The sequence below is a fragment of the Phacochoerus africanus genome, chromosome 1 (assembly GCF_016906955.1).
Source record: "Phacochoerus africanus isolate WHEZ1 chromosome 1, ROS_Pafr_v1, whole genome shotgun sequence".
NCBI lineage: Eukaryota > Metazoa > Chordata > Mammalia > Artiodactyla > Suidae > Phacochoerus > Phacochoerus africanus.
The window spans coordinates 288,705,029-288,731,020 of NC_062544.1; the positions used below are offsets into that span (position 1 = coordinate 288,705,029).

At 48.2% G+C, this 25,992-nt stretch overlaps 1 protein-coding gene and 1 long non-coding RNA gene across 11 annotated transcripts in view; one reads left to right on the top strand and one right to left on the bottom strand.

The window, feature by feature from the left end:
* Positions 1 to 4,918: 4,918 nt before the first annotated feature.
* LOC125137677 (uncharacterized) lies at positions 4,919 to 16,820 on the bottom strand. The gene is made up of 3 exons (XR_007137476.1): positions 16,563 to 16,820; positions 15,837 to 15,934; positions 4,919 to 5,145 (listed from the first exon to the last, which is right to left on the bottom strand). It is a non-coding gene; the product is annotated as an uncharacterized LOC125137677 (long non-coding RNA).
* Positions 16,821 to 17,018: 198 nt separating this feature from the next.
* The window catches only part of DIP2A (disco interacting protein 2 homolog A), a 100,707-nt gene continuing 91,733 nt past the window's right edge, over positions 17,019 to 25,992 (top strand). For 3 of the 10 annotated variants that reach the window (XM_047798616.1, XM_047798623.1, XM_047798638.1), the window contains exon 1: positions 17,030 to 17,348. In XM_047798616.1, the coding sequence (XP_047654572.1) occupies positions 17,258 to 17,348 (91 nt within the window). In that variant the 5' untranslated portion in view covers positions 17,030 to 17,257. Of the gene's footprint in view, positions 17,349 to 25,992 lie in introns of all 10 variants that reach the window. The other 7 variants (XR_007137489.1, XM_047798704.1, XM_047798656.1 and 4 more) reach the window with 5 other exon arrangements.

The window sequence follows — 25,992 nt, forward strand, 5'->3', positions numbered from 1 at the left end:
CGGATGCTTAACCCACTGTGCCCCAGTGGGAACTCCAGCAGCAGGCATATTTTAAAGCAATGAAAGTGTGCAGGATGAGCTCTCACGTGGAAGCCACTGGTGTCACCACGTTGGGAGAGCTTATTGAGGACATGACCTGTGGAAGTTTGACCTGTGAGCCAGGCCTGGGCAACAGAGGCCCCCACCCGCTCCCTGTCCTTGGAAGGTGATTTCTGCCCCAAGGCTGCAGCATCGAGACCGGCTGGAAGGTGTGCATGACTGATGCCAGGCAAGGCCTCTGTATAAGCGCTTATGATTGTGGCAGGTCGGTGCAGAGACCTATTGCCTCTGGCCAAGGCACCCAAGACAAACCTCGTGCGCTCCCTGTGGTGCCGAGGTCCAGCCCCAGCAGCCAGGGAGTGCCGAAGGAGAGGCTGGGCTACAAACGGCGCGGAAAGAATTGGAGCCAACTCCTCAGCTGCATGCTGCAGATGACCCAATTTATTAAACGAAAAGCATCAGTTTTTATACCCTATCACAATCAGGTTTCGTGTAAGATTTGACGTTAACATTTGATTTAAAGCCCTTTCTGTTCCCTCCACCTGAGATACAAAAAAAGGTTAGTTAAAACATGTTCCTTTCAACTTTAGATTTTCCTTCAAGATTACAAACTTAAAGTTTCACACTGTATTTTTCTTAAAAGGTCAACAACAGTAGCTATTCTATTTTATATTAAGAACAAAGCTTTAATAAGTAATAAACTATGATACCTAACATTCTTTAACTAAAGGCGTATGTAGTTAACAAAAATGCATGAAAGCCTTGGGCTCATGACATTCTTGAGAGTACGATTTATTTGGTGCCAGCAAGCTAAGCATTTAACCTATTGTGCTGATTTACGTAAGTTCCAAACCACCAATTCCAATAGAAAGGAGTATTACACCCAAAATTATCAAATGCCCCCACAAGGGATGAAAGTTACAGGTGACACTGTTATTTGATAAAAAATATATCTATTATAGAAAATAGCAATTTATGGGCCAAAGAACATTTTTCCCAGCCCCAAACTTCTTTTTAAGTAAAGGAACTGAAATCATGAGTTTCCCCTGTATACTCTCACAAAATAGGTGCCATAAATTGTTACTCCAAAACAAAGGCTTTTTCCATTACATTGTTTAAATAACTTCACTCTGTTTTGGTTCAGGTGTTTTACGCACCTGGGGCAAATCCTTAGCTGTAAGAAAGCTGTGAATCAAAGATAGAAAAAGAAGGATAAACACAGAGAAAATAGATTAACATATTTTTTAGGGGATATCATTTTTATTTTCCTGGAGCCGATGTCTTTCAAGGGATTGCTCTGCAATCCTTCTTCTTTCTTCAGCTTGTCTGTAGCTCTGCTAACCAGACAAGCCTCATGCAGGTGCCGACTGTGGCTTTGCTTTCTTTGCTGGAGCAGCCTTATGGCTCCCGACACTGTGGATTGTATTAAACCTGCCACTTGCCCATCTGGAGTGTCCGCCTCTCTCTTGGTCTCTTGCCATCAGATGCAGGGGCCAGTTTACAAACTAACACCATCCGTCAGCTGGAAGCCGTTACCTTGACTGAAGAGAGGGACTGCTCCCTGAAGGCTCCCTTCAGCAGCAGCTTGGAATTCCCGCCTTTCAAGCTTGAGGTCAGGTCCCAAACTGGTGGGTGCCTTAAGCCGGCAGCACGCGTCATGCTACTTCCCCTACAGCCAGACTGCAGGGGTCGGAAAGTCAAGAGGCAGACTTGCGCTGCACGTGCCACACTGGGCTCTCCGGTTTCTTGATCACGTCAAGCACAGGAGCAGCAGGGCACCGTGTGTGCCACCTGGGTTCCCCGCGTGGTCTCCCCATAGTGTAGTGAACGGAGGAGCAGGCTCCCTTCATCCGGGGCTGAGGCAGGGACTCCTTTTGCCCTCTGGTTCCCAGATGCGGCAACCCCAGTGTGCCCAGAGAGCATCCGTAGTTTATAGTCTAGTGGGACATGCGATGTGTTCCCCGGGAGTTCATCTCGGGGACAGAGACCTCTAACCTGGAAGAATCTAAACTTGGCAGGACAGAAAGCACGAGTTCCCCGGCAGATCACTGGGGGTCCTGCGAGCGGGGCCACTGCTGTTTCCACCCCTTGGCTTCAGATTCATGTGTCTTTCCCGTTGGGAACAGAGGGCCATGGACAGGTCCTGTGCGGCACCCCGTCTTTGCAGAATGTTACCTCCAGCCGGGCATCTCAGCCGTGCCTTTGGCTGGCCGTCCCAGTGCTCTGTCCGCAGCAGATCCCACGCTCACTGCATTGCCTTTGCTACAAAGTGAATCCCATGTTTGATAGGATACCAAATGGGATTCTTTTCTTTTTCCTTTCCCATTATGGTTCATCCCAGAAGACTGGATAGAGTTCCCTTGCTATACCGCCGGACCTTATTGTTAAATCCATTCTAAATGTGATAGTTTATATCCACTGGCCCCGAACTCCCTGTCCATCCACGCCTCCCCTTTCCCCCTCGAGAGCCCCAAGTCTGCTCTCCTTGGCCATGATCTATTTCTGGTTTTTGTTTTGTTTTACATAGGATCATCTGTTCATATTTTAGATTCCAAAAATAAGTGAACCGAATCTAAAAAAGTGGAGAAAACCGTAATTCGAAACCATACATGCACCCCTGTGTTCACTGCAGCACTAGTCACGCCAGCCAAGACACGGAAGCAACCCAGGTGTCCATCGACAGAGAACTGGATAAAGAAGATGTGGCACATGCACACAGTGGAATGTTACTCAGCCACAAAACGAATGGACAATGCCATCTGCAGCACTGCAGGTGGACCTAGAGATTATCATACCGATGAAGCTTGTCAAGACAGTGAAGATGAGATTCATGCGATATCATTCACATGTGGAATCCAAGAAAAGGACACAAATGAACTTACCTGGAGAACAGACAGACTCAGACCTTGAAAACAGGCTTACGGTTACCCAGGTGGCCGGGGTGGGGGCGGGTGGCATGTGTACACGGTGTTACGGAATGACTGGCCAATGGGGGCCTGCGGGTTAGTACAGGGAACTCTACCCACTGCTCTGTGATAATCTATTTGGGAAAAGAATCTAAAAGAATGGATGTGTGTATGTTTTACTGAATCACTTTGTTGCACAGCAGAAATTATCGCAACATTGAAATCAATGTTTAAACCTTAAAAAACGAAGAAGTGAATGACTAGGCTCTCTCCCCACTGGGAGGCTCCTTACCACTGTCTTTCAAGGCCACCCCTGAAAGAGGCTGTACCACACCTGCTGCCCTTTTGCATTTTGAACTCACACAGCAGCCAAGCCATCTGAGCCACGCTCAAGAGAGTTCTTCCTGTCAACCGGGCCCAAAGGCTTCTCCATGTGGTGGCAGCTGTGAAGTGACAGAGAGGCTCTGATACAATAGCAGTGGATGCCAGGCAGCTCTGGGCCATTTATTCTGCACTCACCTGGGACCTGTGAACAGTCTTGTGCTCAGTCCTGGACGTACTCCTTGTGATGGATCATTGCTGGGCCAGACCGACCTCACGACTCACTGAGCTTGGCAGAAGCCATCCAACAAAGCACTGTCTTGTCTGCACGGGCACGTGATGCCCCAAGGTCAGATGTTCCATCTCTGCTGGAGCACAGCAGCGCAGCAAGATGGGCCCCTCACCCAGGAAAAAAGCTGTGTAGTTCTCTGCTTCAAGTGGTCTGGCAGAACCTGGAGTTCTACCGAGATGTGCCAGCAACCCCGTGTTACATCTTCCCCACCACCCATCCCACCTGCTAGATCACATGGCCCAGGCAGCACAACTGCTTGCATCACAGCCTTGACCTATTCCTGTTTTGGGCTCTTCTCACAGCTGGGGCCTGGAGTTCCCTGGTGGCTCAGTGGGTTAAGGATCTGGTGTTATCACTGCCAGGGCTTGGGTTGCTGCTATGGCATAGGTTCAGTCCCTGGCCCAGGAACTTGTCCGTGCTGTGGGATCAGCAAAAAACAAAAACAATAACTCGGAAGTCTTCCAAGTCACTCAACATTTGGGCCAGAGCAGTATTGGTAGCTGTGGGTGTACTGCTTCCAGTACCTGAAAGGCCCAAATGTGTCTTCTGATCTTGAGAGTCAAAGGTGTGAGATGCAACAATCGTCTTTTGCTTTTTTTTTTTTTGTCTTTCTGTCTTTTCTAGGGCTGCACCCGCGGCATATGGAGGTTCCCAGGCTAGGGGTCTAGCCAGAGCTGTAGCCACCGGCCTACACCACAGCCATAGCAATGCCAGATTGGAGCCGCGTCTGCGACCTACACCACAGCTCTTGGCAACGCTGTATCCTTAACCCACTAAGCAAGGCCAGGAAGCGAACCTGCAACCTCATGGTTCCTAGTCGGATTCGTTAGCCACTGAGCCATGATGGGAACTCCAGGAGATTCTTTTTTTTTTTTTTTGTCTTTTATTTTTTGTTGTTGTTGTTGTTGTTATTTCTTGGGCCGTTCCCGCGGCACAAGGAGGTTCCCAGGCTAGGGGTTGAATCAGAGCTGTAGCCACCGGCCTATGCCAGAGCCACAGCAACGCGGGATCTGAGCCGCGTCTGCAACCTACACCACAGCTCACGGCAACGCCGGATCGTTAACCCACTGAGCAAGGCCAGGGACCGAACCCGCAACCTCATGGTTCCTAGTCGGATTCGTTAACCACTGCGCCACGATGGGAACTCCAGGAGATTCTTTTTTTTTTTTTTTTTGTCTTTTTGCTATTTCTTTGGGCTGCTCCCGCGGCACATGGAGGTTCCCAGGCTAGGGGTCGAATTGGAGCTGTAGCCACCGGCCTACACCAGAACCACAGCAATGCTGGATCCGAGCCGCGTCTGCAGCCTACACCACAGCTCAAGGCAACGCCGGATCCTTAACCCACTGAGCAAGGGCAGGGATAGAACCCGCAACCTCATGGTTCCTAGTCGGATTCGTTAACCACTGCGCCACGACGGGAACTCCATCCAGGAGATTCTTGAAGAAGCTTTAAATGCAGCAGGTCCCTGGATGTTTGCGGGTCTGTGTCCGACTCTCGGGCGCTCGTGTCTCCCCAGGTCTCTAGCGCCTTCACCTTACTGACGTACTGAAACAGTGATAGTCTTCGGGCTGGTGAAGCTTCTGGACTCTGGAGGGAGAGAGGTAATGCAGCAGTCAGACAAAACCTCGTCTTTGTTCCGCGTGAGTGTGAAATGTTTCTGCTCCTCTTTTCTGTTAGGAGCTGAAGAGAAGAGGCACCTCAGCAGCCACGGCTGACACAGAGACCACCATCCGGGCTACTGCCAGTCGCGTGCGCAGTATGCCGTCACCCTCCAGGGCCCTGTGACCTCTGCCGGGGTCATGCTGGTGAATTCAAGAGCCGGGGGCCACTACGCTGTGTCCCTTAGATCCTTAAGCGTGGCACCAATCACTGCCCTCCACTTCACTCCTAGGTGTGATACTGCTTTATAATCTCGATAGGAACAGGCAGTTTGAGAGGTTTCCACTTGGCTTTTCGTGTCGTGACAGCTCTAACCCTAAAGGTCAGGGACCCAACACGAGCGTAACATTAATTGCCGAGAATGTCAATGCCAACTATTCAGGACAGGGAGAATTACCCCCCGCAGGGCCACAGACTCAGTGAACCTTCTGTAAACTGGACCACGGGCCGGACCCCACTAATCCTCGTGTCAGCACGTGCAGCCAGTCTGACAGGCAGGCCACGGTGACAGTCCTGGTGTCTGCGTATCCGAGTCGTTCAGTCCCTCAGTCTTCAAGACACGTAGCTCCTCGCTCTCCCCGGGGTGTAGCTGTCAGAGGAAATGGCTACTGGACACTTTGGACAAAAACTTCGGGATTCATTTCTGCATAGTCTTGTGGGATCTGCAGGGTCCTTCTCGGTCATTGGCCATCTCTTCAGTTCCATGTCCGAAAACAGGCTCAGGTCCACACTGGCTGTGGGGGTCCTGACTGTTTTCATCGGGCAACCGTCTTGATTTTCCAGTCACCCATCTCTGACTTTTTTCTGCTGGTAGTGTCCTCTTACTCTACCTCTAGGGACGCCCCACGGGGGGACACCACTTCTGCAACTCTCCACAAGCCGGGCTCCCTGGGCTGCCACTCAGACCTCACTGGCCTTGTAACTGTGACTCGCTGGCGTCTGTCAGTTAGATGCTGCTTCCTGGCCTCTCTGCCCTGGGCTCCTCTCACCCCCAGGGCTCTCACCCAGACACGTTCTGAAGTAGCCTCTGTCTCTGTCAGCACCTGCCTACAGAGACCACTGAGAGTGACAGCAGTGACCCTTTCACCAGCCTGTTTCGTTAACTTTCGTGCGTCTGCTACTTGTGCCTCTGTGGAATGCGACCATCTGGTGGGTCTTAAAGAGTATGGGGTGTTTAAACCGCAGCAGGGAGCTCCCGTCGTGGCGCAGTGGTCAACGAACCCGACTAGGAACCGTGAGGTTGCGGGTTCCATCCCTGGCCTCGCTCCGTGGGTTAAGGACCCCACGTTGCCGTGAGCTGTGGTATAGGTCGCAGGTGTGGCTCGGATCCCGCGTTGCTGTGACTCTGGTGTAGGCCGGCAGCTACAGCTCCGATTAGACCCCTAGCCTGGGAACCTCCATGTGCCACAGGTGCATCCCTAGAAAAAGACTAAAACACAAAAAGACCAAAAAAAAAAAAAAACACCCAACCTAGTGTCCGTGAGGATGCGGGTTCCGGCCCTGGCCTTGCTCAGTGGGTTAAGGATCTGGTGTTGCCATGAGCTGTGGTGTAGGTCGCAGATGCAGCTTGGATCTGACATTGCCCTGGCTCTGGTGTAGGCCAGCAGCTGCAGCTCTGATGGGACCACCAGCCTGGGACCTCCATATGCTGCAGGTGTGGCCCTGAAAAGACAAAAGACCAAAAAAAAAAAAGAAAGCGCAAGTGGGCAACTGGATATTAATATGCAAAAAAAAAAAAAAAAAGAAGCCAGACCAGTATCTCACATCAAATACGAATAAAACAAATCATAACTTCAGCACGCCCACACCTCTGATCCTTGTACTCCTTCCCACCAGTCCACTCACCACGGCAGTCGTCAATTCAGCTTTGTTTCACTATGGGTCATAACTTTTTCCATGTGCAATGTTTTAAAAGTATATCTGCAAATTCTGAAATTTCCCCTTTTAGAAGAGGGAGTCTAATTCCTTTCTCTTGAACGTGGGTGAGATGAGTGAAACTGTAGGTGAGATTACTAACGGATAAGTGGCAGGAGGGGTGGTACGTGACTCCTGAGACTAGTTCACAAAAGACTTTCCTTTGTCTCTGGACAACCACCTTGGGACCCCAGCCATGACACTGCGAGGAAGCCTGGGCCACAGGGAGTGGCCCCGAACACTGGCTGACACTCTCTCGGACATGTGAGGAAATGAACCCTCGGGTCGTTCCAAGTTCCAGCCTTTAAGCTGCTCCAACTGAGGCCCCGGATGCTATGAGCAGAGATAAGCCATCCCCCTAGGCCCACAGTGACCCAAAGAGATAATAAATGACTCTTGTGTTCAGGTACTACGTGCGTAGAATGTTACGTAGCAACAGATACAGCATTATTGTAGGAGCCGTCCGTTCAGTGAGTTTGCTACCAGTCTTTGCGTGGGTGTTAAATCCCATATTTTAGAAGATTGCTCATGATAGTCTTCTACCCAGTTTCACTCTACAGCTCTCTTCTGATTTCTGTAGGGGTCCTGCTGGTGAATCAAACAAGGCTATCGGTTACTCAATGAAGTAAGTCGGAAAGAGAAAGACAAATACCATATGATATTATTTACACGTGGAATCTAAAATATGACACAAGTGAACCTAGCTACAAAACAGGGACAGGAGATGGGATTAAGATGCCAGAGTAGAAGCATTGGAGCTCACCTTCTCTCATAAAAGCCACAAAAGTACAACCAACTGCTGAACAACCTGCAGCAAAATAGACTGCAAATTATCAACAAGCATATCCTACTGCAGCAGACAAAGAGGAGGTGACACTGAGATGGTGGTGGGGCAATTATGGGATATCAACAAGCCCACACCTACAGACTGGAAAGTGACCATCACAGAGGTTTGCCCCTGGGAGGGAGCGTTCTGAGCCCTTCGTCAGGTCCCCTCGCCTGGGGATCTGGCACTGGGAGAAGGAGCCCCTGGAACATCTGACATTGACGGCCAGAAGGGCTTGTGCACAGGAGCTCCACAGAACTGGGAGAAACAGAAACTCCACTCCTGAAAGGCACATACAGCTTCCATGGGCACTGGGTCCCAGGGCAAAGCAGAGACTCCACAGGACCCTGAGTCAGACCTGCCTGCAATTCTTGGAGTCTCCTGGGAAAACGGGGTGACTGGCTGGTTGTGGGGGAAGGACATTGGAGACAAAGGTCTCAGGAATAATAATCAGTGTGTGCTCACCTATATGTGGCCATTTTTGGAAAAATCTGTCCCCACCCATCAGGACTGAGAAGCCCCAGTCCAAACAATAATCCGGGTGGGAACCCAGCCCCACTCATCAGCAAATGGGCTGCCTAAAGGCCCCCCAGGCACACAGCTGCCTCTGATCACACCCAGAGGCAAAGCCCCCCCACCAGAAGGATAAGAATCAGCTCCACCTATGAGTGGGCAGGCACCAGTCCCTCCCATCAGGAAGCCTGCAGCAAGCCCCCGTAACCAACTTCAGCCACGGGGGGCGGGGGGGGGGCATCAGAAGCAAGAGAGGCAACAGCCCTTTTGTCTGCAAAAAGGGGACCACCCCAAAAATCTATATAAAATGAAAAGGCATAGAATTATGACTCAGATAAGGGAAAGAAAAAAACCCAGAAAAATAACTAAGTGATCTAGAAATCACCAACCTCCATGAAAAAGACTTTAGCCTAATGATAGTAAAGATGATTCAAGATATTGGAAATAAACTGGAGGCAAAGATTGATAAGTTACAAGAAATGGAGCAAAGAGAGAGAAGATTTAGGGATTAAGCGAGCAGAGATGCAAAATACAATAACTGAAGTAAATTCACTAGAAGCAACAACATCAGAACACAGAAGGCAAAGAACGAATAAGCAAGGTAGAAAACAGACTAGTGGAAATCACTGACATGGAACAGAAAAGCGAAAAAAGACTGAGAAGAAATGAATACAGCCTGAGAGAACTCTGGGACAATGTTAAATGCACCAACATCCATAACATAGGGGTGCCAGAAGGAGAAAAGAGAAAGGGCCAGAGAAAATATCTGAAGAGATAACAGCCAAAACCTTCCCAACATGGGAAAGGAAGCACTCACTGAAATCCAGGAAGCACAATGAGCACCACATAAAATAAACTCAAGGAGGAACACCCCGAGATACATACTAATCAAACTGACCAAAATTAAAGACAGAAAATATTGAAAGAAGCTAGGGAAAAGAAACAAATAACATACAAGGAAAATCCCATAAAGTTATCAGCTGATTTTTCAGCAGAAACTCTGCAGACCAGAAGGGAGTGGCACAATACACTTAACGTGATGAAAGGAAAAGCCTCCAACCAAGATTACTTTACCCAGCAAGGCTCTCGTTCAGATTTGAAGGAGAATCAAAAGCTTTACAGACAAGTAAAAGCTAAGAAAATTCAGAACTCTACTAAGGCCATTTTAAAAATAATTTTTAAAGTAATTTGAAGACAAACTACATGATTTCACGATGTATTATAAAACCACACATAATACAATGAGACACCAACGTCACATGCTCTCACTTGCACGTAGAATCTGAGAAAAGGACAGACGGAACTTCTCTGCAGAGCAGATGCCGACTCACAGACATTGAACAACTTGTGGTCTCCGGAGGAGACAGTTTGGGGGGTGGGGGATGTGCCTGGGCTGTGGGATGGAAAGCCGGTGACATCAGATTGTTATGATCATTATACAACTACAGATGTGAGAAATTCATTCGAGTAATAAAATAAAATAAAAATAAATAAAAATAAAACCACACATAAAAACCCACAACATATAAAAAAAATCATGACAGTATGGAATAAGGACAGACTAAAGCAGTGGAATAGCATACAGAGCCGAGAAAGAGACCCTCTCGGATGTGGTCCATCAATCTTCACGACAGACACCAAAGAACCTCTCTGGGGAAAGGATGGCCTTGTATTATGTGGTCCTGGAACAAACTGACATCCACAGACAAATAAGTGAATTTAGATTTGTATCTTGCACTGATATTAAATCTAAAACGGATCCTATACCTAAACCTAAAACTATAAAGTTCTAGGAGAAAATACAGGAGAAAAACTTTATGACTTTGGACTAGGAAAATATGTGTTAGAATGACACAAAAATAGGATTTATAAAAGAAAAAACTGATACACTGGACTTAAAATTAGAAGCTTCTGCTCTTTGAAATGCATTAAGAGAATGAAAACACAAACCACAGACTGACAGCAAACACAATTTACAGATCTTACAGAGAACCTGTACCTAGGTTATATAAAGAACTCCCAAAACTTAATAAGAAAAAAGCATTTTTTAAAAAATAAGCAAAAGATTTGAACAGGCTCTTCTAGATGGTAACTAAGCATATGAAAAGATGCTAAATATCATCAGTCCTTAGGGAGATGCAAGTCTAGACTATACGAAACACCTCCACACACCTATTTGAATGGTTAAATTTCAGAAATAACACCCCCAACTGTCAGCAAGAGTGTGGAGGAACTGGAACTCTCATCACTAACGGTGGGAATATGAAATGGTACAACCATTTTGGAAGTCAGTTTGGAAATTTCTTTTTTCTTTTTCTTTCTTACTTTTTTTTTGGCTCTTTAGGGGCACACCTGCGGCATGTGGGAGTTCCCAGGCTACCGTTAGAATCAGAGCTACAGCTGCCAGCCTACTTGACACAGCCACAGAAATGCGGATCTGAGCCATGTCTGTGACCTACAACCACAGCTCACAGCAACGCTGGATCCTTAACCCACTGAGTGAGGCCAGGGATCAAACCTGCATCCTCATGGATACTGTTTGGATTTGTTTCTGCTATGCCGCAATGGGAACAAGATTTTGCACAGTCACAGCAACATGGGATAACAGCCATGTCTGCGACCTACACCATAGCTCATGGCAACACTGGATCCTTAACCCACCGAGCAAGGCCAGGGATCAAACCTGTGTCCCCATGGATACTAGCTGGGTTCGTTACCACGGAGCCATGATGGGAACTCCAAGGATTTTTCAATATCTGCAAATTGATCAGTGTGATTCACCACATTAACAAACTGAAGATTAAAAAACCATATGATCATCTCAATAGATGCAGAAAAAGCTTTTGACAAAATCCAACACCCATTTCTGATAAAAAAAAAAAAAACCCTCCAGAAAGTAGGCACAGAGGGAACCTACTTCAACATGATAAAGGCCATATATGATAAACCCACAGCTAACATCACTCTCAATGGTGAAAAACTGAAAGAATTCCCACTAAGATCAGGAAAAAGACAAGGATGTCCACTCTTGCCACTCTTCAACATAGTTTTGGAAGTCCTAGCCACAGTAATCAGAAGAAAAAGAAATAAAAGGAATCCAAATTGGAAAGGAAGAGGAAAAATTATCAGTTTGCAGATGACATATACTATAGCTAGAAAGCGCTAAAGATGCTACCAGGAAACCGTTAGAGCTCATCAATGAATTTGGCAAAGTTGCAGGGTACAAAATTAATACACAGAAATCAACTGCATTTCTATATACTAACAATGAAAGATCAGAAAGAAAAATTAGGGAAACAATCCCATTTACCATCACATAAAAAAGAAAAAAAAATACCTAGGAATAAACCTACCTAAAGAGACAAAAGACCTATACTCTCAAAACTATAATACACTGAGGAAGGAAATCAAAGATGCCACAAACGGAAAGACATACCATGTTCTTGGATTGGATGACTCAGTATTGTCAAAATGGCTTTAGTACTCAAGCCAATGTACAGATTCAGTGCAATCCCTATCAAATTACCAAGGACATTTTTCACAGAACTAGAACAAAATATTTTAAAGTTTGTTTGGAAACACAAAAGACCCAGAATAGCCAAAGCCATCCTGAGAAAGAAAAATGGAGCTGGAAAGATCATCCCTGACTCCAGATTATACTACAAAGTTATGGTCATCAAAACATTATGGTACTGGCACAAAAACAGAAATAAAGATCAGCAGAACATGACAGCCCAGAATTAAACCTCTGCACCTACAGTCAACTAATCTACGACGAAGGTGGCAAGAATATACAATGGAGAAAAGACATTCCCTTCAATAAGTGGTGCTGGGAAAACTGGACAGCTACATGTAAAACAATGAAAATACAACACTCCCTAATGCCATACACAAAAATAAACTCAAAGTGGATTAATGATCTAAACACAGAATGGATACTATAAAACTCTTAGAGGGAAACACAGGCCCCATACTCTCTGACATAAACAACAGCAATATCTTCTCAGATCCACCTCCTAGGGTAATGACAACAAAAACAAAAATAAACAAATGGGACCTAATTAAAAGTTTCTGCACAGCAAAGGAAACCCTAAGCAAAAGCAAAAGACAACAACCTACAGAATTGGAGAAAATATCTGCAAATGAAGTGACTGACAAGGGATTAATCTCCAAAATCTATAAACACCTCCTGCAGCTCAATACCAAAAAACAAACAACACCATCAAAAAGTGGGAATATCTAAACAGACAATTCTCCAAAAAGCACATACAGATGGTCAAAACACACGTGAAAAGATGTTCAATATTACTGATTATTATTTATTCATTTTGCTTTTTAGGGCCACACCCTTGGCACATGGAGGTTCCCAAGCTGGGAGTCCAATCAGAGCTATAGCTGCCGGCCTATACCACAGCCGTAGCAATGCCAGATTTAAGCCGCGTCTGTGAACTACACCACAGCTCACGGCAACGCCGGATCCTCAACCCACTGAGCAAGGCTGGATATCAAACCCGCATCTTCATGGATCCTAGTCAGTTTCATTAACCACTGAGCCACAATGGACACTCCCAACATTGAGAAATGCAAATCAAAACCACTATGAGGTACCACGTTACACAAGCCAAAATGGCCATCACCCAAAGTCTACAAACACTAAATGCTGTAGAGGGTGTGGAGAAAAGGGAACCCTCTTACACTGTTGATGGGTATGTCAATTGATGCAACCAATATGGAAAACAGTATGGCGATTCCTCAAAAAACTAAAAATAGGAGTTCCCGTTGTGGCTCAGTGGTTAACAAATCTGACTAGGGACCATGAGGTTGCGGGTTTGATCCCTGGCCTTGCTCAGTGGGTTAAGGATCTGGCGTTGCCATGAGCTGTGGTGTAGGTCGCAGACGTGGCTGGGATCCTGCATTGCTGTGGCTCTAGTGTAGGCCGGTAGCTACAGCTCTGATTCGACCCCAAGCCTGGGAACCTCCATATGCCGAGGGGAGCGGCCCAAGAAATGGCAAACAAACAAACAAACAAACAAGAACCCTAAAAATAGTACTGTTTGATCCAGCAACCCCACTCCTGGATATCTATCCAGAGAAAACCATGATATTAAAAGATACATGTACCGCAGTGTTCACTGCAGCCAAAACATGGAAGCAACCTAAATGCCCATTGACAGAGAAGTGGCTAAAGATGTGGTACATATACTCTATGGAATATTATTCAGCCATAAAAAGTAATGAAATAATGGCATTTGCTGCAACATGGATGAACCTAGAAATTATCATGCTAAGTGAAGTTAGTGAGACCCAAACGTCACATGCTATCACTTATATGTGGAATGTAAAAAAAAGGATACAATGAACTTCTTAGCAGAACAGAAACCGACTCATAAACTTTGAAAAACATGGTTACCGGAGTTCCCGTCGTGGCGCAGTGGTTAACGAATCCAACTAGGAACCATGAGGTTGCGGGTTCGGTCCCTGCCCTTGCTCAGTGGGTGAACGATCCGGCGTTGCCGTGAGCTGTGGTGTAGGTTGCAGGCGTGGCTCGGATCCCGCGTTGCTGTGGCTCTGGCGTAGGCTGGCAGCTACAGTTCCGATTCGACCCCTAGCCTGGGAACCTCCATATGCCGTGGGAGCGGCCCGAGAAATGTCAAAAAGACAAAAAAAAGGAAAACATGGTTACCAAAGGAGAGAGGTTGTTGGGGAGGGGATGGACTGGGGGTATGGGATGGAAATGATGTAAAATTTGGTTGTGATGATGGTTGTACAACTACAAATACAACAAAATTCATTGAAAAAAATAGAATAGACTCAGAGAACAGACTTGTGATTGCCAAGGGAAAGGGGGATAGTTGTGGAGGTAGGTATTGGAGTTTAGGGCTAGCAGATGCAAACTGTTACTCAGAGAATGGATAAGCAAGAAGGTCTAACTGTAGAGCACAGGGAAATATATTCAATACTCTGTGATAAACTACCATGGAAAAGAATATGTGCATGTGTGTGTATCTAAATCACTTTGCTACTTGGCAGAAATTAACACAATAATGTAAATCAGCTACATTTCCATACAAAAACACAAGGAGTTGGGGACCACCACTCAAGCACACTCATGATCCAGCCCACATAAACTTTCCTAGCTCCTTGGCTGGATCTTACAGCCTTTAATGGGGTTGAATTTTGTCCCTCCAAAAGATGCTGAAGTCCTAACCTCTAGGACCTGTGAACATAAGCTTATTTGGAAATAGGGTCTTTGCAGATGATCAAATGAAGTTGAATTAATCAGGGTAGGTCCTAATACAATGACTGGTGTCCTTAAAAACCAGGGATTTGGACACTGAGACAAACAGTGTGTGTCTGAAATAAACCCATGTAAACGTGAAGGCAGAGATTGGTATGATTCATCAACAAGTAAGAACAAAGATTTTGAGTAAACCACTAGAAGCTAGCAGATACAAATGATACAGATCCTTCCCTCACAGCCCTCTGTCACCTTATTCTAACTTCCAGTTGTCAGAACTGTGGTAATAAATTTCTTTTTTTTTCTGGCCATGCCCATGGCACGTGGAAGTTTCCAGGCCAGGAATCGAACACATGCCATAGCAGTGGCCCAAGACACTGCAGCAACAATGCCAGATCCTTAATGTGCTGTGCCACAGAGAACTCCAAAAGACAGTTACCTTCTGGTAAGCCACCCAGTTTGTGGTACTGTTACTGCAGCCCTTGCAAACTAGCATGCGGTTCTTTTGAGGAGGAGAGGGCTATAGTCTCTTTTCTGTCTCGTCATGTTTCTGCCTGAACGGAGCTAAGAAATAAATTACATGCCTCGTGTCCGACAGGTTGGGGAGAGGAATGCTAGGTTGGCAGGGCCACACCAACCCACACGTGTAGGCTCCAAAAGCGCAAGGCAGTCTGGGCATCTCTGACACATGGGTCATGGGCCCAGGCTTTCCCAACCACGGTCCCAAACTCAGCCTAACAGGACACCTTGACTGGGCGTTTGGCATCTTTGCCGTATTAATTCTTGGCCTGGCCCTTGTCTTTACTGTCTCAGTGTAGGAGATGGGGGTTTCTTTGTGTGCAACCAAAGAGACTCTGGTTTTCGTGGTCTGTTGGTAGCCATCAGCTGTCCACTATTTTTTCTAACGGTATCAGTAGCACTGAGGAATAGCTACCGAATTCCATTATCCTTCCTTCTAGCTAATACTTCCGTCATATGTAAAAGGCCACTGGTGTATTCCATTTCACACTGGTTCACTCTCCTGCTTCAACACGTGCGAAAAATTAACAAGTAGGGAACTTTGTGCCAGAGGTTGAGTGTTGCACCCACAAGTGGCGAGTGATTCAGCCTCAAGCCCCATCTCCTCACCTGCCTTCTCAAACACCTGCACCATCTGTTGCAGGGAGGTCTCCAGAAGCAGCCAGTGAGCTAGTGTCCAGCACAAGGTGCTTCTCTGGCATCACCACCTGTGAAAGGGCGGGAAAAGAAGCAGGCTCGGGCAAAGGAAGCAGAGGGCTATACCAGCCCATCTGAGGCGTAGCCAGTCCGTTGCGCTCCGGAGCAAGCACCTGCTTATCAGAGGGCTTGTCTGCTTTAAGCTGCTTTGTTTGTTTATTTTTGGCACGCTAAAGCTCCCCGGCCAGAGATCCAACTCGCGCCACAGCAGCGACAACGCCAGATCCTTAACCCGGTGCACCGCAAGGGACCTCCGCCGAGGCCGTTTACGCTGGGTCCAATGGCCGGACCTGGGTACCTCTGCCCGCTCTGCTCAGCGCCCTCAAGGAGGACACGGCCGAGGCAGGCGGCCCCGTGACGGGGCCAGGCGTTCACGTCCGCTGCAGCGCCCCCGGCACCCGGCTGCTACGCTTCCAGCCGACGCCGGGGACCCGCCCCTTCAGGACTCTCGGGGTGCGTGGGGCTGCCTCAGTTCAGCTCCGCCAAGCCCCCCGGCTCCGGACACCTGCTGTTCCGCGAGGTCTGACCTCGAACTTCCCAAGGTCACCCCGCGGCCTGAAATGGCTGCTGGAGCTCCTCCCTGTCAATACTGTGCCTTCCGAGCTGTTTGGAAAAGCACCCGAGTCACAGCGCGCCTACCCAGGACGGTCAGAGGCGCCCAGGGTGTCCCGCTGTGCGGCCCATCCGTGCTGGGAGGAGCGCCTGCGGACGGGGACCACGAGAGTGCAGGCCCGGCGCACCCCGCCTCCTCAGCGTCCGGCGCTGCCCGCCTGCCTGAGGCGCGCGACTCCGACGACGGGGTGAGGGGCGTTCGCACCCAAGACGCGAACACCGAGCTCGCCGCGCTCAGAGACGCGCCAGGGCGCGGACCAGTCCGCAACCCCGGCCCCAAGCGCAGAGCCTGTCGGGAGTGACGTTGTCCTCGCTCCCAGTGGGGCCAATGGGAGCCAGCCTCCGCTGTTGCTGGGCGGGCCGGGGCTCCCACTGGGGCGGCGACCCGCGCGCACGCGCGCGCCTCTCCCGCCCTTCCCGCTGCGCACGCGCGCTCCACGTAGGGCTGTCCGGGCAGTCGGGGACGCGCCGGGCGGCGGCGGCGCGGAAGAAGCCGCCCGCGCCCAGCTCGCGCCTGCGCTCGTGCCCGTGCCCGCGCGCGCTCCAGTGTGGAACAGCCTGGGCAGCGCCCCTGCGGATCGTCTCCAGCGCCAGCGGGCGGATGCGGGGCGCCGGGCTGAGGGGAGCGACGTAGCCGCAACCAGGGTTCAGCCCGGCCGCACCCCCGGCCCCGGCTCCGACCCCGCCCGGCGAGAGCCGGCCACCCGTCCTTCTGCGGGGCCATGGCCGAGCGCGGGTGCCCGCTGGAGGCGGTGCCCCTGCCCGCTGAGGTGCGGGAGAGCCTGGCCGAGCTGGAGCTGGAGCTGTCGGAAGGTGAGCACCTCGGCGCCCTGGACCCTGCCCCGCACCCCCGCCGGGCCATCCGCGGACCCGGGATCCCTGCCGGTCCCTCACCCTTGCCCCCGGATCCGGACCCCCGCCGGGCCCTCCGCGGACTCGGGACCCCTGTCTGGTCCCTCATCCCCGGACCCTGTCCCTGACCCCCGCCAGGCCCACTGCGGACCCGGGACCCCGGACCCCGGACCGGCTTCTCGCGACCGGAAGGGGACCCCAGCCTTTGGGCGCCTGGCGGGTCGCTGCGCTTTGGGTGGCTTGGCCTCAGGCGGGAATCTGCACGGGAAGGACTGTTCTGTCCGAGCGGTGGTCCCCGCGCAGGGCGGCACGTCCGCGCCCAGGCAGCCGCTCCGGCTCCAGCCCGGTGTGCCTGGGTTTCCACCCCCGTGAGACAGGTTGTACCGTCGCTTGCCTCGCTCCTAAGCCTGAAATAAGCCTAAAATACCCGGACATGTGCAAAGCACCGAACACTTAGAACGAGGTTGTTAGCCGCTTTTTTTTGGGGGGGGGGGTAAAAATTAAAAAAGTATATTCAGTAAGTGGTTGTTTGTTTAAAATAGACTGGGGTTATTCAGCTTCAGAGGCGCGGGTGGTGTTACCGTTCTGTGTACTATCGCTCCCCAAGGCTTGTGTCCCAAACTTGTGTGTGGCTGTCAGGGCACAAAGTAAGTTCTTGGCCAGCATCCGGGGGGCCCTGTAGCCCCTGAAGAAAAGTATCTAAATGTTTATCTGTTTAAACGTTAAACAAACTTAAATGCGTTTTCAACTTGTAGAATCCATTTTTTCCATAGTCTTATTATTCTTACTTTAAATTTCAGGTTGACATGTTTCGCTAGGGTTGGGGTAGTGGATTCTTACAACTAGCTAATAAATATGCCCTGGACTGTGTTCACTCCTTGAATCTTCACCAGCCTTAGGGAGGTAGGTGCTGTTGTTATCTTTGTTTTACAGGTGATACAACATCTACTTGCAACTGTTTTAATTCAACATCCAAATTTTTATTTTATTTTTATTTTTTGTCTTTTTAGGGCCGCACTTGCAACATACAGAAGTTCCCAGGCTAGGGGTCAAACTAGAGCTGCAGCCACAGGCCTACGCCACAGCCACAGCCACACCAGATCCAAGCTGCATCTGTGACCTACACCACAGCTCACAGCAACGCTGTATCCCTAACCCACTGAGCAAGGCCAGGGATTGGATCTGCATCCAAATTTTAAAAAATTTGTGGGTTAAGGATCCAGCGTTGCTGTGGCTGTGGTGTAGGCTGGTGGCTACAGCTCCGATTAGACACCTAGCCTGGGAACCTCCATATGCACGGGTGCAGCCCTAGAAAAGATGAAAAAAGACCAGAAAAAACAAACAAACAAAAAAAACCTTTAAAAGAAATAAAATAAATAAAAGTTTTGTGATGTGGCATTTCTTTTTTTTTTAAATGGAAGTGCACTTGGAAATGGGTAGATTTGAGAATTCTTGGTGATTAAATGCTCTTGGAAAATCTGAAGAACTCAAATTAGGAATGGTTCTGACAGGAACTACTGTCCTGAGTGTGGTTCTTCATCCAGGGAACGTCATATAGGTACAATTTAGGCCTTACACATTTCAAATATGTTTTTTCATATTGCTCCTGATTTCTTCTCCAGTGTATTCATTATCCCCCCAGTTCCTCGTTTTGTGCCTGAGTTCTTTCTAAGAGTTGATGGTTAGTTAAGATTGAATCTTTTCCTCAGAGAACTTGATAATTTGTATGACAGACACATGTAAAGACAAGTCCTTCAACAAAAGAAATGCTTCTCCATGGAGTCTGTTCACACGGTTGTCATTTCAGACGCACACAGAGGGTGTTCGGATACGTACAGTGTGTCAGATTATTTGCAGGTGGGTAGGAACCTGGAACCATAGCTTAAGCTGAGGAAGGAGGTGAACACTGTGTTGAAGGGAGAGCAGAGTGCAGTGCAGCCAGGGAGGCGGGAGCCCTGGCTTCCGTCCCACCTCCTGCACTGGCCTGACACCTTTCTTTTGGCCCGAATAGGTGAGTGATTACTCGGGCACAGCCACGCTTGGCTCCGGTCCCAGGGTGCTTGCAAACCTTTGGTGCTGGCGGCTTCAGCTTGTCCTGTGGCTCTGGTTGACAGGGGCTTCCCCCTTGGACTTGGAAGTGCTTTGCAATAGGAACTTAGGTCTGGGCAGAGTTTTGGCAGCTTCACATCTGGTGAGTGTCCATGAATCTCCACTGAATTATAACATTTCTGAATCTGCGTTTGGTCAGCTGTAAATGGAAGTGAATGCCAGCCTCGATGTCCCACAGTTGTTGTGAAGATTCAGCTAGTATATGTGAAAGTGTCTTGAAATTCATATGGTTTTATTTATGTGATTAAGGAATATGTTATTTAATGAAGCATAGTCCTAAAGCAGCTGCAGTTAGTGTCATCATCATTAGCGTTTTTATATTTCCACCAAGTAGAAGGAGGACTTTTTTGCCCTGTGTGCTGTGTGGCTATCTCCCTCTCCCCTACCCCAGCCCCCTTTTGAGAGAAACTTATAAATTAGAATAAAGTAGTGTCAAGATAGCATGCCTTCACAGCACTTGCATTCATCTGTTTTGAGAAGCTGCTTAAAACTTAGAAATGACACTTGACTAAGCAGGTTGGAGGGAAGAGGAAACAACCCAGACAAAATGTTGGAGTTCCTGTCATGGATCAGTGGTGAACGAACCTGACTAGTATCCATGAAGTTGCGGGTTTGATCTCTGGCCTCGCTCAGTGGGTTAAGGATCCGGCGTTGCCGTGAGCTGTGAGGTCGCAGATGCGGCTCAGATCCCACATTACTGTGGCGGTGGTGTAGGCCGGTAGCTGCAGCTCCAGTGTGACCCCCAGCCTGGGCACCTCCATATGCTGTGGGTGCAGCCCTAAAAAGACAAAAGACAGGAAAAGAAAAAAAACGCTGCCTCCGTGGAGATGGGTCGTCGGCGATGGAGGCCTCGGTGATCTGGAGAACCTGCAGGAGCCCGCGGCCCGTGCCCAGCCCCGACTAGTTGGAAGCATGCCCCTGCCTTTATTTATAACCCACGAGCGGCCTTGTTCTCCAGCATTCTCGCCGGCTTCTCATCAGTCATTGTAATTGCAGTTCACCCTCGGGGAGGGTTCTGGCCTTAGCGTGCACGGATTTCCTCCCACAGGGCAGGCTTGTTGACTTTCTAGCATGGATGACCCAGAGGAGAAGAAGGCCCAGCTGTGGGCCTGCCCCCTTTCCTGGCTGTTTTGCCCTTCTTGACTGAGGGGTCCCCTCAGGTTAAGACGAGGATGGTGGGTGGAGTTACACAGAACCTCAGTGTTCTTAGATGTCCCCCCCCAACCGCCACCACCATGAACATTCTAGAAAAATTCACATGTATGGCTCCTCAAAGCATGTCAGAATGTCTGTGGATGAAAATGAGGTTATTACAGGTATAAGAGAAATTAATTCCCAAGTGCTTGCGCTTTGCCTCTTGTCATGAAATCCCCTTCAGCACGCCTCACAGCTGATTTTGTTGGGCAGTTGTTGCTGAACTGCGTTAGAAACCTGATGATGGAGTAAAAATTTGCCCTTTGCTTTAGTGGCCTGCAGAGGTTTAGAGAGGAAATTCCTGCACGACAGATTAAAGTTGTCCCACTCCTGTTTTTTCATCCTGGTTAATAGGTCTGTTCTGTAGCCTTTAACGTTAGTCTGTTTCTTGCTTTTCTGCAGTCTGATAATGCAGGAGCCCCAGCCTGGATGGAGTCAGCCAAAAAGGGGGAAAGCTCCGTTTGTGGATGTAGAGGAAAGGACTTCTTTCTCAAAGCCCTTTTTCCTCTTTAATTGACTCTGATTTAAAAAGTTACAACTCTCAGTTTTCAGAATGACAGCCTGACATTGCCTTCACATCAGTAAACACTTGCTGTGCTTCCTGGATATTGTGTGGCATGCCCAAGTTCTCATGTCCAAATTCGTTCATTGGTTCCAAGTCCATCCCAGGTGTTCTCTTATTTTGACCCTTTCCTGATCATCTCTGGTGTGGCTACCTTCTCAGAATTCTCCTCATGCTCGACCCTTTGTTTGGAGTTCTTACCCCTTTTTGTTTTTTGGGTTTGTTATTTATATATATATATATATTCATTTATTCAGTAATGATTGAACTTGCTGGGTGCTAGGTAATGTTTTGGCTGCTAGTAGTCAGGTTTAGCTTTGTTTCTCTATTGATCGCAAGGCTTTGCACAATGTTGTGTTAAAATAGTAATGCAGATAGATACATATTGCAGAGAAATGAAACAGTTTGAAGGAAATGTGGGATGGAGTGAGCCTCCCTCCCACCCCTGGCCTCTGATAAGCCATTTCTTGTATTTTCTTCTAGAAATATTCTGCCACTGGTTCCCAGACTGTGGTCCACATACCTCTTGGGGTCCCTAAAACCCTTGCTGGGTGCCTATGAGGGAAAACTATTTTTATAATAATACTAAGATTTCATTTCATTTCTTTTCTTCTTCTTTCTTTTCTTTTTGCTTTTTAGGGCTGTACTCACGGCATGTGGAAGTTCCCAGGCTAGGGGTCGAATTGGAGCTGTAGCTGCTGGCCTGCACCACAGCCACAGCGATGTGGGATCTGAGCCGCATCTGTGACCTACACCGCAGCTCACGGCAATGCTGGATCCTTAACCCACTGAGCAAGGCCAGGGATCAAACCTGCATCCTCATGGATCCTAGTTGTGTTTGTTGGCACTGAGCCACTCCAGGAACTCCAAGATTTCGTTTCTGTTTTCCCTCTCTGTAATGAGGGTGCAGAAGCCGTGATGGGTGAAACTCCTGGTGCCTTGGCAAGAACTGAGGCAGGGGCCCCAGATGACATGGATAGGCACTGTCTCGCCACTTACAGTAAAAAAAAGCTGCTCTGACCTAGACGTAGCCTCCTCACTGAGGCGGTAACAGTTTTCTCTTTTTCTCTTTTTAATGATTTTTATTTTTTCCGTTAGTGTGGATTCACAGAGTTTTCTTAGGGATCAACCCCGAGTACTTGTCCTAGGCTCTCCGTGAGGAATGGGAAGGGAAGCATGTCTGCCGCACGGAGGTCCAGGGCCTGTTTGAGGAACGGCAGGAGGGCAGTTTAAGCTGTAGATCAAACTGGCCCCTCTTGTGGACTGTGACTGCGACTTGATTTTTCAAGTGGCAGACAGTCTGCAGGTATTCACAGCTGGGTATTTGGTGGACATTTTCTGAGAAGTAAATCAAGAACAACTTTTAGAAATTGTGACCGATGATAATATTTGTGCTTTCAAGCCAAAATTAAAAAAACTAAAACTTTTATCTGCTCCCGTGAGCTTGACAGCTTCCCAGTTCTTAGGGACTTCTTTTGATGGGATCCCCGGCAACGTTGGTAAATGTGAGCTATTGATATTATTTAAATGAAATGTGTCAACACTTGGAAAATGTGCATAATTCTGTGAAGCAGTATTTTCCAGATGATCACGTTTCAAATTGGTGCGTGGGTAAAGATACACTAATGGACTGCAGCATAACGGTACAGAAAGTTCACTGATAAGGTTTTAGATTCTACAGTGTAGCTTTTGTTCCAGGAACTACCGCTTGTCTAGTGTTGGTGTGCGGGCAGAGTAAAAGGCCCACAGCGATCTGAAAAGGCGACTGAGCACTCCTCCCTTTTCCAGCCCGTGTGCGTGTGAGGCTGGGTTTGCTTCACAGACCGAGCTGCACGTCCTGCGGCTGATTGAATGCCCAAGCAGAGAGGAAATGCAGTCGTCTTCTCTGAAGCCAGGGGTTGGAGAGGCTTGTAGAACAATGCCTGTATTCACTAAATGCTTTGGAAACCTATTATTTCTCATAGACAATATTACTTATGTTAGCATGGTAAGTTCATTATAATTTTTTTTTCTTTTTTTTTGTCTTTTTAGAGCCGAACCTGAGACACACGGAAGTTCCCAGACCAGGGGTCGGATTGGAGCTTCAGCTGCCAGCCGGCACCACAGCCACAGCAATGCCAGGTCCACCCTGCATCTGCGACCTACAGCACAGGTCACGGCAGTGCGGGATCCCAGTGCGTGAACCCGAATCCTCATGGATGTTAGTTGGGTTTGTTACTGCTAACAAGGGGAATTCCTGTTATTTTTTAGTGAAATATTTAAAAAATTTCATTGTTTAAAGAAACTTCTGATGTGGTGAACACTGATAGCTCACAAACAGAAGCCCTTTGGGGTCCTCAGTAATTTTCAGGAGTGTGAAGTGTTCTTGAGACCGACGCCTTTGAGGACTCTGGACCTTGTAACACTAATAGCTTTTAAGGAAATACCTGGATGTCATCATGTATTTCTTTTATTTTAAAAATTTTTTTATTTTTGTCTTTTTTTTTGCCTTTTCTAGGGCTGCTCAAATGGCATATGGAGGTTCCCAGGCTAGGGGTCTAGTCGGAGCTGTAGCTGCAGGCCTACACCACAGCCACACAGCAACGCGGGATCTGAGCCGCGTCTGCGACCTACACCACAGCTCACGGCAATGCTGGATCCTTAAACCACTGAGCAAGGCCAGTGATCGAACCCGCAACCTCATGGTTCCTAGTCGGATTCGTTAACCACTGAGCCACGACAGGAACTCCCTCTTTTATTTTTTATAGTATTTTTTAAGCTGTTGTCTGGCATAAGATGATTTCTGTTTATATTTGTAAGGACAATCAGATGTTTCAATTTATAAAACATATGTTTGAAATCTTTAAAAATTATGCTTACTGACTAGCTGCTTATATGTCTAGCCCACTTTATGCAAAATCCATTATTCATGATTCAGGTATATTCGCTTTAGAATTTTTTTTTCTGGGAGCTCCCGTTGCGGCTCAATGGTAACGAACCTGACTAGTAACCATGAAGATGTGGGTTCGATCCCTGGCCTCGCTCAGTGGGTTAAGGATCTGGCGTTGCTGTGGCTGATGCATAGGCTGGCAGCAGTAGCTCTGATTTGACCCTTAACCTGGGAACTTCCATATCCAGCACCTGCAGCCCTTTAAAAAAATTTTTTTTTTCTTTCTATAGAAAATCATTCTAATACAGTTGTCTCTTTAAATAATTTTGATTTATAAGTTTTAGAAGAATATCTGTACCAGGATTTCCATTTTAATATCCTGAAATCTTGCACAAGCTGTTCATTACCAACTTTCTGTACCTGTTGAGTTCCTGCCTTAGTTTTAAGGCTCAAGTTTAAACATCACTTTATCTTTGAAGCTCTGCTTTCCTCTAAGAACAGCCACCCCCCCCCAACTCTGCTTCAAGTTAGGTGCCTGCTGTTTTTGTCCCTTCAGCACTTACTGTATCACTTGTACAGGATTGTTCCAGTTTTACATTCGTCTTGTGCTTGGCTTTTCTTTGCCGCTTCACAGAGAGCACTTCTGGAGGAAGCTTTGGTTTGTTCATTTTCGTGTCTTTAGCACCTAGCACATGCTAGGCGTTTCACTGAATGTTTGTCGAATTAACAGAAGAGTAAAAATGCACATGGTGTTTATTCTCAGTGTCAAATCACGAGTCCTCCATAATGGGTTGAATACTAAGCTTTTAGGTAATAGTTTTTCAGCTTCAGTGAAGCCGTCAGAACTGACCTGAGCCTCAGGGAGCCGCTGAATCAGGCTCAGAGATTGTGGCTCTGAGCTACGAGGAAGAGAAGAAAATGAGACGAGTGTGCCTTGGAGTCCTCCCGAGCTGGAGAGGCCCCACTGGTGCGGAGCTCAAAGAGTCAAGTCTAATCTGCCCCCCCGTGACCAGGACCCAACTGTGGCCTCACCTGCTGGACTCTGGGTCCACACTGACTTCACACAGAGGCCACGACTCCTGCTGCAGGAGTGTGCATTCCTGGGAGGCGGTGACTCCGGACAGGGACTTTGGCTCAAGGACCCCACACTGGCCTGAAACTTTCTTGGAGCTGCCAGGCGTCTAGGACCTTTCCTGCCCAACCTGCCTGCCTTCCTTCTTCCTCCCACAGGGACCCACCTGCGGTCACGTCGGACAGCTCTCCAGCCTCCTCTCTGCCGCCCGTTTTCCCGCACACATCTCTTGCACGTCCAGTCCTGTCGTGACATCTGCTTTGTGGAGGACCTGAACTGCCGCACAGGGTCACTGGTTTATGTTTTTCATGTTTCATTAAAGTGCAGCTGATTTACAGTGTTGTGCCAGCTTCTGCTGTGCAGCGTCCTGACTCAGTCACACACATATGTGTCCTTGTTTTCAAACATTATTTTCCATCATGGTCTATCCCAGGAGATCCAATTTAGTTCCTTGTGCTGTGTAGTAGGTCCTTGCTGTGTGTCCGCTCTAAATGTCGTAGTTTGCATCTGTTAACCCCAAACTCCCCGTGCCTGCCACTCTCTCCTCCCTTCCCCTTGGCAACCACAGGTCTCTCCTCCACGTGTGTTCTCCATGTCTGTGAGTCTGTCAGGGTCACCAGGTAGACCCACGTTGGGAAGCCTGGTGTGTCTGGCCCTTTGGGTTTTATTGTCAGTGTCCCTTATCAGCAGTCTGCTCCTCGAGATTGTACCTGGTCCAGAGTTGTGGTCAGTGTGGACTGGACTGAGCTGTTCGCTTGTCTCTGGACCCTCTTGCCTATGGCTGGCTCTGGCTTCGCTG